Below are 12,251 nucleotides of genomic sequence, written 5' to 3'. Positions count from 1 at the left end.
AAAGAATGGGTAAGGTAACTTGAACCAAAAGCATCTCGCCCGGTACAGGGCATTGATACGAACCCTGGACCAATGGAATCACATTACCCTAAGTTAAACCGATCGATGGCCTTTTGTTGCTGTCCACGGTAATTAGAGCGCGCTCTGACTAGATCATGTATTTTTAGTGTCATAAACGTAATTACTGAAGGTACAAATCATATTAGCATCATTGGTCTAGTGGTAGAATTCATCGTTGCCATCGATGAGGCCCGTGTTCGATTCACGGATGATGCACTCGACAAATACCTTTTTTGTGCGCATGGTTCTTCCACGCAGCTACAAATTCAGTTGGATATGAGGGTTGCTATTTTATTGTTCTTCCTTTTCTTGGAGAGAGTTTCATTCAGCTTGTAGAAGGCGGTGGGTTGGCCGGTTTTTGCACAACGTGTGGACTATTCCCCCGGGAAGGAAGGAGGTTGGCTGGTGGGCGGGTCGGGTTGATGGATACATATTGGATATCATGGTGGGGTTTGCCTTGATGAGTGGAATGCATCCAATATGCGACGCGCTTCACCGTATGTTTACATGACGGTAGCATGGGTGCTGTGAAGTACTTAGCTGGGGGGACAAACGACTGTCTTATAATGGGATGCATGTGTGTATGCAGCCGAATGGAAGAAGGACAGTGCTACGATTATCCTACTGCACGTGGAATATAGAAGCCGAAAGTCGTAACCCATTATATCTTTACGCGTGGAAACATAACATTGAACATTTCAACAATTAACCTAACCACCAGTAGCAGGAAGGCTATGGAAAAATTAAGACTAAGAGCACACAGAGGTTCCTCCAAACATGCGACCAATAAGTCAGGTGCCTACCACGTACCTCAAAACCGAGAGCACAGAGGCAATGGATGAAAAGGAGTAGTGAGAACATGTGACATGAATGAATCGTGGTTATGTAGCAAGCTGAAACCCTTCGAATCATTCAGATTGGAAAAGAAGAAGATTTGAAATACGAGAATCAAAGACACAAGAGGTCAACCGAACATAGGTAAGGGGGTATTATGCAAATCGCAAAACAGATGGATATTAGGCATTGAAACAAATGTGAGAGGAGATGAGCGTACTTTGCATCGCTGGCATTAGTTGCAGGGTAAAATTGGTTGTGGTGAGGAGGTTGATAATGTGGTTGACGCCCTCGCACGGTGCGGTCAGATGCAGCAAGGGTTAAAATCGCTCAGGGTTGGGAGGCATAATCTGACCGAAAAGAGATTTTGAAATAGAGTTGCGGGCGCTGCTAGACTATGCATAAGCATAGGAGATGTCAGATGAGTCAGGCACGTTCTCAACGCTTCGTGAGCTGTCATGAGAGGTCATGCCGCGGGACAACTAATGCGTTGACTACATGGCCTGGGTTCCAACCCTGATCGACCAGGGGCTCGTGCTCTCTCAAAATCCTGCCCAGGTAGGCGATCCTCACGCGGTGACTGCGAGGGATCTTAAGACAGGGTTAGCGACACGGTCAGCGCTGATGCATACTACTGAAGTACACAATGCATGATGACGTACCAATGCCTCCTGCTGCACTCTGCGGGCAATCGAGCCAACGTTCTGGGTCTTTCCCACCGACAAATCGATATCCGGACCCCCGCGGTCACTCAACCGTGCTCGCACGCGGATCAAATCTCGTTCGCTAGTCTTTCCCTTCTCATCCCGGCGACGTTCCAGGTCTGTGTCGGTTGCGATTAGATCATCTCCTGAAGCCTCATCCGAGGACAACCTGCCATCATCGGTGTCGAAGTCATCTTCCCGATCGTGGATGGATCGAATCATGTTCTCCGGGTCGCTCACGATACATTGTGGTAGTCTGTAAAGAGCCCCCTGTTCGTCGTAGCAACCTTGGCAGAGGTCGCCAGTTGGGACTGTGATACCGGCTGCGTCAATAATGGTCTGTGCCGTCGACATGTCACCGGCTCGCATCAGGGACACGGCTGCAGACAAAGCAGCCCAGATCTCTGGACGACCCGTCACTCTGGTCTCAAAGAATGCCGTTCGCTCCTGGTCGAGTTGCGCCCGACTCCACAGTTTTCGTTTGCTGTACCAGACATGGCGACGAATAGGCGCATTGTAATGCTGACTGAGCGACTGGCGATCAGACCGGGTAGTCCGGGCGCCGCGTGTGCTCGTAGAAGCGCTGGTGTCAGAGAGCGCATTGCTGGTTGCAATCGCCCCGCGAGAAGACTGTTCGTGACGCCGCTCTTCCGTGGCTACCTGCGCTGCATAGGCAGGGTGATCGCTATCGCGCGGCGAGGAGAAGCAGCAACCCTGGTTGTTGAGAAAGGATTAGAATCAGCATCTCAAGTCTGATCTACAAGTGATGCGAAGAGTTGCGGCATGGGCGAGTATGCGAATGCTATAAGCATGTACATCGCAGACATGATAAACGAGCCCAGGAGAAGGGGAGATCAGACATACCATCTTGAAGAAACAAGCTCCATCAGCCGGAATCAAACGCGACGATTGACCAAGGCCAGCAACGTCCAGACCCGCAGCGCAGATGGAAGATTGATCCGATGAGGGCGGAGCGGTGTGGGGAGAGAGGATGATCGGAGGGAAAGATGTGGGCGAGAAACGAGAAAGAAAAGAAAGACAAGCTTATTGGGGCTAAACCGCCGGTGGTTGGCGACCAGGAAATCGATTCGTTCAGTCCGTCTAATTGGGGAAGCCAGTCGTATGACCCAAGAAGTGGTGAGAATGGCTGGACCGATGGATTGCTAGTGGTGGCAACGGAGCGGCGGGTTGCAGGGCATTCGCATGACGACAACGGTGGGGGAGCAACACACGTTAGAGAAGTATCAGAAATTTGACTATGAGGAAGACCTAGTTGGGTTTGGGGAGAGATTGAGCGGGCAAAGGAAGAAGAAGTAATAGCGGAAGAGTAGAGGAGGAGAAACAAAGGATAGACAGATGGGTATGAAAGAGGAGAATGGAGTGAAGTGGTGAAGTAGAGTAGAGTAAGTTAAGAGTAGAAGGTGAAGAAGAAGGGAAGGAGGGGAAGGAAATTGACGTGAGGGGAAAAAGGGAGTGAGAGCCAACAATCGCGAACTCCCGACTATTCTTCCCTCACTTCCATCCATCTTTCCATCCATCCATTCACCCAGCCAATCCGTTCATACTGTTCCCTGCTGTGTGACAGACTTACCAGCCAGACCGTTAGGCTTAACTGCAGACGAGATGAGATGGTGGCGCAGCCAAGCATGAGGTTCGCGCAAATCTTCCGGCATCAGAAAACACCGAAACACTGCACAGGGTCAACCCAATTCATACACCAGCGGTCAGCAATTGAGGAAGTTGAATCATTCACTCATACGGCAGAGGTCAAATTAACTTTCTATAAACAATAGTGGTATACAACACATAGATTCAGCTCAATTCCTCATCCTCGTCCTCATCCTCATCATCACTTCCGAAGATAGCCTTGAACACCGCCTCTCCTGGCCGCTCCGCCTCCAGAGCTTCGTTGCGCTCCGGTTCGATAACTACGGGCTCCCGAAGAAGCACGGGCGCTTCCTGTCCCGAAGAAGCATTTCCTGCCCCAGGCAGGAGAGTGCCACCTCGACCGGCGTCGATCAAAAGCTGATTCATGACATCCCGCGATACCAATTCCTTGGGTCCCGAAGCATTCTGGTATCCAGCTGACTGGAAGCGCCCGGCAGATGACGGGGCATCCGTGCGTCCAGTGGGTTCTCCGGGATCGATCTGAACGTGATCCGGGGGCTTGACATTAAACCGCTTACATAGCAGGCGCGTGGGATAGAACGAGATGGTGCTTCGAGTCATCGGCCCGAACATCCCGATCCGGGCAGCCTCAACTGCAGGGTCTTCAGGTTTCGCCGTAGGCTTGTTGAGAAGCGGATCGGCCGATGATGGCTCTAGCTTATCAGACGACTCTTTCGGGCCCGATGAGGCTGAGGTGAAACGTGATGCCATCAATCCAGACATAGGCTTGAAGACCTCCGCAGCGCGGGCGAATTCGTCCAGTTCCAGGGCCCATTCATCCGTAGTAGACCCAGGAGCCCGATCAGGCAGACTGTCTCGAAGCCCAGCTCGGACCTCGAGAAATGTTCGATAGCGTTTTCGCTTCTCCAGGTCTTCCGAATATGGCATCCAGCCACTTGCCGCTCGTGTTAAAGCCTGGACAGCTACCTGCTTATCTAGTTTCGGCACCAGGTCCCACAAGTCCTTCCGCTTCTGCGCTTCGGAAAGCTCGTAACCCTTGGGCGCCTTTTCACTTAAAGCCGGCGGTAAGTCCGTCTTCCCTGTCAATTTGGCAATCCTCTCCCGACCTTCTGGGGTCAACCAGTCAAATATAGACTTTCCTGGCAGCTGCGCCTCGCCCAGCAGTGCAGCTCGGGCAGTTGGGTCCAGTGATGAGGCTTTGGCTGCCTCTGATGTAGACACATAGTTCGGTACGTCTTGTTTTTGAGTCGGTGCTTTCTGAGATTTCCAGCCAGTAGGTATTTCAGGGGCCGCATACTTCTTTTCTTGGGCAGATATAGTCATGCTGGAGATGCCGTCGATAAGCAGGAACCCTTCAAGCGGTAGACGGCCATCGTGGCATTTCTTGAAACCACTCGAGCTTTTGGCGGCGAGGACCTTCTTGGGAATGTAAATGGGTTTGTTGGTAACCAGAGGGTTCGACGATACTGGGAGCGGTTTTGTGTCTTCGATGGACTTTGCCCGTTTCTTTTTCTTCTTGTCGCCTCCAATAACGCGGTTGTAAGAGATTTGAGGCCCGATGGAATATGGATCTTCGTCATCTGACCCGGTATCATTAAGTACTCCCACGCCAAAGCCTCCGCGACGGGGTTCTTTGGCTTTAGACTGCTTGGACTTTACTGGTGCTGTGAGTCGTTTACCGAAAAAGGAGTCATCGTCTTCCGCGTCAGATCCACCGCGTGTCAACGCGCGAGCGTCAAGGCGGGCTTCCCCTTGAAACCCAAGTCCTTTGTGATCGGTCTTGTGGATGAAGGCCACCATTGGCGGATTTTCCGGGGCGAACAAATACGTCTTGTTAGCATCTGCACCAGCCGGGGCAGTGCCTTCGCCTAGATTGGCTCGTCGTCGCACTTTGGGACCGACGCCTTGACCCTCCCTCCATCCCATCTTCTTCAGAAGTTTGACCCCCATGGTTTCCCCGGTGGTCTTTAGGAGGTCCATCAACCCCCCGCGGCGCGCGAGTTCCGCATCGGTTGTACCGAATCCCGCGAACTCATTGCTTGTATGGACAGTCTTTGCTTCCTCGGCTTCACGGATGTCTTCCTCATCCATGAAATCCTCAATCCGTTGTTTCGGGTTATCTTTGGCACGGTTCTGGCGTGATGAGACAAACGTTGCAGGGGTCCATCCCTCCTTCGACCCGACAGTGTTGAAGTACCTGCAGAGGGATGACCTTTAGTGTGCTGTCCACAGCGATCCATAAATCGTGAGCTCACCCGGCACTGAATCCACCGGTGAAGGCGCCATGTAGGCGCTTTCTTCCCCGGTCATCTGTCACTTCTTGCTTCCAGATAGGTGCGTAGGAGCCATCATCACGGACACTAGCATCCAGAGGAGGAAGAGGGGTCCCGTAAAGAGCGTAGGGTGATTGTTGCGCCTGTAGATCGGCCTCAAAAGCGGCTCGAGTTCTTTTACCAGCCATGTGAAGCGTGGGTTCAAACAAGCATTACTGTGACTGAGAGAGGATTGCGGTCAATTCGAGGCGTTTTGCAAGGGTGATTGTGATTATAGAGTTGTAAGCATACCTTGAGCTGACAAAAAGGCGATGGTGGTTAAGGGACTCGAGCTTCTGATCGCGGAAGCAGTTTCGATGTTGCGACTGCCAAGGATAAAGACATGTGACGGGCCGAGCGGCTGCTGTCTGGCACCGCCACTAATTAACTGTGGCTGGTGTATGGGGGCGGGTCTCCTTCTCTCCCACCAAAACTTTATGCTGCCACCCCAGATGTCTATCAAACAATGTCATTTTCCACCTTGTCCACCTTGACGATGAATACTGTTTCCAGATGAGCAGGCTCCTTGAAGTCTGCGTACCACAAGGGAGCACACCGCAGAGTTTCAGAAGCGCTTCATATATCTCCGCACTAGTACAGGGAGTAGTCCGCACTTTTTTACGCTGAACTCAGCTAGTCAACAACATTAAGGTATCTCTATCTATGAGAGAGCGCAAGGGGAAGTCCCTGTCTAGTCTCAGCTGCTCCAGAGTCCCTTTCGATTAGCGAGGGGTGCGTGGAATGTGAATAACTAAGCTCATTGGATCAATCGACTTTGTATGGACCGATTAACTGGGAACCCCCCAGTGATCAGCATCTGCCTCCCTCGTCATTTTGCCCATCCATGCCCAAAATAATTCCGAGTGCCCTCGTGGAAAGTTAACGGGCACAAGGCAACTCTGCGTGACAGGCCCGTGAGCGAGGAGCTTACAAATGACGAGCGCCCGTGTTGAGGGACCGACCGACCGGTGGTGGAAATGAAGTTTGCTGTAGTAGTTATCTCGGGGTTTTTTTCCCCCCTGCGTAGGATGAATGAATATGAATCCATGATCCATGTATTGTGTGATTTGTGGGGGCACACACTATTAATATATTGGAACCCATCTCCAAAGGGTTCATAAATAGAACCAGCAAGCGGAGCACAACCCGAATGTCAGACCCGTCTGTTCATCTCTGGTTGCGGTGCAATTTGGCTGGGCCCCCCCTGGGTTGTTGAAAGCCTTTCCTTTCTCCGCAGCCGCATCCATCATCCATGACTGAACTGTTATGTATTATTATTCCCTCGTGCATTCTTGCTTGCTTGCTTGCTTTTGCTTTTGCTGTTGCTTTTGCTTATGCCTGCCTTGCCTGCCCTCTTCCCTCTTCTTTTTCCCCTTCTCTCTTCTTCCTCCTTCTCCTGATCTCATCGACATCTCTCCTCTCATCTCCATCCCGTCCCACATTCCCTAGATCTCTCTCTCTCTCTCTCTCTCTCGCTCTCTCTCTCTTTTCACGCTCTTACACTCCTTCCCCCTGCCATCCTCCCCACCCTGTTTCTTAGTCCTTCCTTTCCCTCATCGTTTCCCCCTCTCCCCTCCCCTTCCCCCTCTTCCCCCCCTCCTCGCTCCTCCGTCTTAGGGATCCTTTGTACATATTGTACTCACATGGGTGGAACTATCAACCCTCCTCAGCAATCCTTCTGAAGTCATTTTTGGCTGTTGTTATCCTTTTTTCAGCGCCTGCTACGTCAGCCAAAAAGAAAGAAAAAAAAGAGAGAACCCCAACAGAAAACGGTCATATCTACGCCCGTCTTCTCCCCCCCCCCCCCCCCACTTACTCCTCTCCCCTTCTTCCGCCCGACCGGTCGCTATTATTGAATCTACCCCCCCTCCCTCCTCTCCCAAATTCCCATCCACTTAATACTAAGGCGGGCTTGGGCTGAAAAAAGCACACGCTTGGCCTGTGGTTGGCTCGGGATTTCTCCAGTCCAGTGCCCACCGTGATGTCCACTACTGCCCCATCCACTGCGTCGCCTTCGGTCGTCCGCAGTCACTCGACTTCCTCCCGAACTCCCTCCTATCGTCCTCCTTCATCCGAGCTTCCTCACCGTACTCGAAGTGTCGCTGTTCGACCCGCGACAGCCTCCCAACCACAACATCAACCGCCACCTTCCCCGTCGCAATACCACTATCAACCCCATTCTCGTCACGCTCATACCCACTCCAAATCTCAGTCATATGATCGTCGTCCTCCCCCAAATCAGGCTGTTTTCGACACCATAGCCCGTCGAGATTTCGAGGCTTCTCGCGGAGCTCACCCCATTACTCCCCGAAGGGAATCCTCGCGGGACCGTTCTCAAGAGCGCCCATCCACCTCTTACCGCCCCGAATCCTCCTCCAACAGACACCAAAGAAATTTATCCGTGCAGGGCCAGCAACGGGACAGTATTGATATGGCGACCGCGGGCCCCGTCATGCCAGAGGGTGTCGCAGGACAGCCTCAGGCTGCCGCCGCTCATTTACATCCGGCTAATCCCGTCCCGTCAAGGCGTCGCACAATGATCACCACGCCGACGGGTCAGTGGGCGCTGGGTAAGACGTTAGGCGCCGGCAGCATGGGTAAAGTCAAGGTTGGGAAAAATATGGACACTGGGGAACAGGTAAGTTCTGTAGAGTGCTTTGCTTTGTGTGGCCAGAAACTCATCGCAGTCCAGGTTGCCGTCAAGATCGTACCTCGGCAATCGACCGAAGAGCACCGTAGCTCGCGCGAGGCCGAACGAGCAGATCGCTCGAAGGAGATTCGAACGGCGCGTGAAGCAGCGATCGTCAGCCTCGTCAACCATCCATACATTTGCGGGATGCGCGATGTAGTACGGACCAACTACCACTGGTACATGCTCTTTGAGCTCGTCAACGGTGGTCAGATGCTAGATTATATCATTTCTCATGGGAAACTCAAAGAGAAGCAGGCCCGCAAGTTCGCCCGTCAGATCGCAAGTGCTTTGGACTATTGTCATCGCAACAGCATCGTGCATCGCGATCTGAAAATCGAGAACATCCTTATCAGCAAGACTGGAGACATCAAGATCATCGATTTTGGCCTCAGTAATCTCTTCTCTCCTCGAAGTCAACTCAAGACCTTCTGTGGTAGTCTTTACTTTGCTGCCCCCGAGCTGCTGCAGGCAAGGCAATACACGGGTCCCGAAGTGGATGTTTGGAGCTTTGGAATTGTCCTCTATGTCCTCGTCTGCGGCAAAGTGCCGTTTGACGACCAGAGCATGCCCAAGCTGCATGCTAAGATCAAGCAGGGCGTCTTCGAGTACCCTCCAGGGCTCACTGCAGGTTAGTATTTACAGTCTATAGTACATCATTGATGCTAATGGCGACTGAACAGAGTGCCGTCACATAATCTCGCGCATGCTGGTCACCGATCCGAAACAGCGTGCAAGCCTGGCCGAGATCATGAACCATCCTTGGATGAACAAAGGCTTCAGTGGCGCCCCGGAAAATTACTTGCCGTACCGCGAACCTATAAGCCTACCTCTAGACCCTGAAGTCATTGAGAAGATGACGGGCTTCGATTTTGGGCCCCCCGAATACATTACAGCACAGCTCACCAAGGTCATCGAGTCTGAAGACTACCAACATGCTGTGAAGGTGAGCGCCCGTGAACAGCCCGCTCCAAGCTATACAGAAAAGAAGCGAGGAGTCTTCGACTTCTACAAGCGACGGAACTCCGCCAGCAGGGATACGCTGTCCGCGCCGTCAGCGGAGGCCGTTCAATTAGGCAACGATCCAATTAATGCCTACAGCCCGCTAATCTCGGTCTACTATCTGGTCAAGGAGAAACTGGACCGAGAAAGAGCCGAATCAAACCCGGGAGCACTAGGCGTCCCACACGCGGCAGGGGACTCAATGCTCCAGATGCCAGATCTTCCAGCACCGGAGGCTGCCCATACCAACCAATATCACGTTCCGGGTGAGAAAGATAGCGGGAGAAGGTCGCGCCCCCGGGCGCGAACGCATGGTGATGATGACTTGGCAGATGGTATCAAGAATCTTCACCTTGGCCCGCAAACGGGACATTCGCCGGGTCCTGCGTTGTCGCAGCCAGAAACCCCAGCGAAGAAAGAAAGCACGGCAGCAGGTATTTTGAGACGGTTCAGTACGCGCAGGACAAAGGAGCGCAGCCGCGATTCGGAACGTGGAAGACTTGGTAGTCCCCACACCCCGGCACTTAACGTTCAGCCACCCGCCGACTTGGCTTCGCCCCTATCCAGAGGATTCAGTGTCAAGAGAACCCGACGCGCAGATCCATCTCCAACAGCTGTTCCATCCGGACTGAGTCCATCTCAGCAAAACGAACTCCTCAAGGCCCCTGGATCAGCGGAGCCGGCTGCGCGGTCTAACAAGTTTTTGGAGAGATCTGCTAGCGTTAACTCGGCCGACTATCGTCCTCGTCGTTCGCGGCGGAATGAAGCTGACGTGACAGGCCAACCCCCGCCGAGCAGTGGATCGGATTATGCCAACGTACAGAAGGAGCCGACGGCTGCGCGAGACACGAAGTTGGGTCGCGGTCATACTGCGCGGACGATGTCGCTAGGCCATGCTCGTCGAGAAAGTATCCAAGCTCGCCGAGCAAGACGTGATGCTACGCGAGAAGCCAATGTGCCTGAAGAGACTGACGCGGACATTTCCGGTGCAGGCACTGCCTTGGAGAGTGCCAATGAAGGAGAGGATTTGTCCAAGCCTGTGTACCTTAAGGGTCTTTTCAGTGTCTCGACCACGAGCAGCAAACCTTTGCCAGTAATTCGCGCCGACATCATTCGTGCTCTGAAACAACTAGGTGTCGACTACACGGAGATCAAGGGAGGCTTTAGCTGTCGTCATGCCCCGAGCATTGACCTGGACACAGTGATGGATGTTGGGCCGCCCAGCCCGGACCGGCAGGGTCCTGTATCAGGCCATCGCCGGCGCATCAGTTTTGGCGGGTTATTGAGCCACGATGAAGGCAGAGAGGAACTGCGCCAGACGCCCCGAGCTCAGCGTCGGGCTCGAGCGCCGCCGGATCACAGCTTCGTGACCACACCCGAGGGATCCGACGAGGAAGTGGCCCCACGGCCGAGTCGCGACATCGGGATGGTTGGAGAGCGTGTGATGGGTGAGACAACAACCCGAGTCCAAAGTGACACAGGAGAAAACTTGGTGCTTCGATTTGAGATTCTTATCGTCAAGGTTCCTCTGTTCTCGCTGCACGGAATCCAGTTCAAGAAAGTGGCAGGTGGCATGTGGCAGTATCGCGAGATGGCGAAGAAGATCTTGGACGCCCTGCGACTTTGAGTGGATTGATTCAGATGATGCGTTAGTGACTATTTGCGTGCTGATTAACCTCGAATGGATCCACGAAGCATTTGCATGAGCATGACGGTTTTCTTATGTGGAGCATTTCCTATGTCAACTTTCGGTTCGCATTACATTTGAGCTGGCTCATTTATTTTAGGAGATGTTGATCATGGTGTATATTAGACATGCGCAAGGAGCATCATGGATTCAGTGAAACATGTCCTTGTGTTGTTATTGACCAGTATTGTGTATTTCACCTCTTCTGCTTCGCTTAATGCTCGATGAGGGTACCTTTGTCTGGGACCGTTGATTGTACATAGGTCATACAGGTAGGGTTGACATTCCGACATGAGTGGACATGTCACATAAGCCCAACTTATGCTTAGTAGTTGGCATGCTTTAGACTTTTGTTCATGTCATAAGCCTTGAATAGCTTGGATGTACTCGGTACTGGATCCAGTACTAGGTAGCAAGGTGCTCGCTTGGGGAACTGCAGGCTGGAGGTCGGTGTCATATGATATATATCTTAGCATTCAGCTCGACTCCGATTTCATGAATTTGGTACTAGTAGCCCATACTCCACAAGGGCTTCCAAGTGCTACTTTACATCATGTCAATAGCCTGATTACATCTTCAGTTATACCTACCAGCCTGCTTCAAAGTCGAGGCGCTCATCGCAAGACAATGCGGCCGACCAGAGACGAGGGTCCGCGATTGACCAGTTGGTGGCTGCGTGCATCCGCTGCTACAGTGGGATTAATTTGCACCCCTCTTTTGGTTTCGGTGTTTGCGCTACAGCAATACCGCCTACTACATCGGGCTAGCCATATATTGGTAAGAAAAGCGTTGGCTCAAAGAAGAATTCTGCTGGCGGAGCTGATCAAGACTATCCCTAATTAGGAGAGCGGACAAACGAGCTGAGCCCAGCCCGGGGCGCAAACTACTGTACTTTCCAGCCACTGGCTTACCTTAGATACTGGCGATTACCAATAGAATAAAATGTTTAAATCCTATTGCTAGTTTCTAGTTATCTTACTGGTGATCTGAAACATCCCCCCTAAATACTAATGCTTTGTTCAGGGCTTGAGGATATCTTTTAAGTACAGAGTCCTGACAGGGCCGAGCGGCTTAGTCATGACCTGATATGCCCGCATCGCCCAACAACCAGATTTATAGAGCAGATTCAGGCCATGATCCTGCGCCCTTCCGGAGAGTTAAATAGACCAAAATAATTTACACAGATATAATGGCACTAAGAGAGTGTGTGGAGTCTCTTGAAACTGTAGATTTGACTTTCAAATGGTCGTTGTGCGAAGCTGCTGCTACCTGGTTCTTTGAGATGCAAACAAACTCGGCGGAGCGGGTCAAAGCAGGCCATTCGGCTTTCAGCT

The 12,251-nt window shown here is 52.2% G+C and overlaps 3 protein-coding genes and 1 non-coding gene across 4 annotated transcripts; 2 read left to right on the top strand and 2 right to left on the bottom strand.

Annotated features, from left to right (window-relative positions):
* Positions 1–205: 205 nt before the first annotated feature.
* On the top strand, positions 206–276 carry BP01DRAFT_t196. Its single transcript has one exon. It is a non-coding gene; the product is annotated as a tRNA-Gly (tRNA).
* A 1,074-nt stretch (positions 277–1,350) lies between these two features.
* Positions 1,351–2,465, bottom strand: BP01DRAFT_374703 (uncharacterized protein; the record flags this gene model as incomplete). The annotated part of the gene is made up of 3 exons (XM_025576850.1): positions 1,351–1,485; positions 1,557–2,312; positions 2,463–2,465. 3 exons carry the CDS (start codon positions 2,463–2,465, stop codon positions 1,351–1,353), a joined length of 894 nt encoding a protein of 297 aa, XP_025430388.1.
* An 890-nt stretch (positions 2,466–3,355) lies between these two features.
* On the bottom strand, positions 3,356–5,817 carry BP01DRAFT_357715 (putative G-patch domain protein). Its single transcript, XM_025575259.1, has 2 exons — positions 5,792–5,817; positions 3,356–5,721 (listed from the first exon to the last, which is right to left on the bottom strand). Exon 2 carries the CDS (start codon positions 5,316–5,318, stop codon positions 3,411–3,413), a length of 1,908 nt encoding a protein of 635 aa, XP_025430387.1. The 5' UTR covers positions 5,319–5,721; positions 5,792–5,817; the 3' UTR covers positions 3,356–3,410.
* Positions 5,818–7,354: 1,537 nt separating this feature from the next.
* kin1 (putative serine/threonine protein kinase Kin1) lies at positions 7,355–11,206 on the top strand. The gene is made up of 3 exons (XM_025572724.1): positions 7,355–8,177; positions 8,232–8,859; positions 8,912–11,206. Exons 1-3 carry the CDS (start codon positions 7,521–7,523, stop codon positions 10,855–10,857), a joined length of 3,231 nt encoding a protein of 1,076 aa, XP_025430386.1. The 5' UTR covers positions 7,355–7,520; the 3' UTR covers positions 10,858–11,206.
* The last annotated feature ends 1,045 nt before the right edge of the window (positions 11,207–12,251 follow it).

The sequence above is a fragment of the Aspergillus saccharolyticus genome (genome assembly GCF_003184585.1).
Source record: "Aspergillus saccharolyticus JOP 1030-1 unplaced genomic scaffold BP01scaffold_20, whole genome shotgun sequence".
Classification (NCBI taxonomy): domain Eukaryota; kingdom Fungi; phylum Ascomycota; class Eurotiomycetes; order Eurotiales; family Aspergillaceae; genus Aspergillus; species Aspergillus saccharolyticus.
The sequence above is the reverse complement of the archived record's forward strand: the minus strand, read 5'-3'. Positions and strand labels throughout refer to the sequence as shown.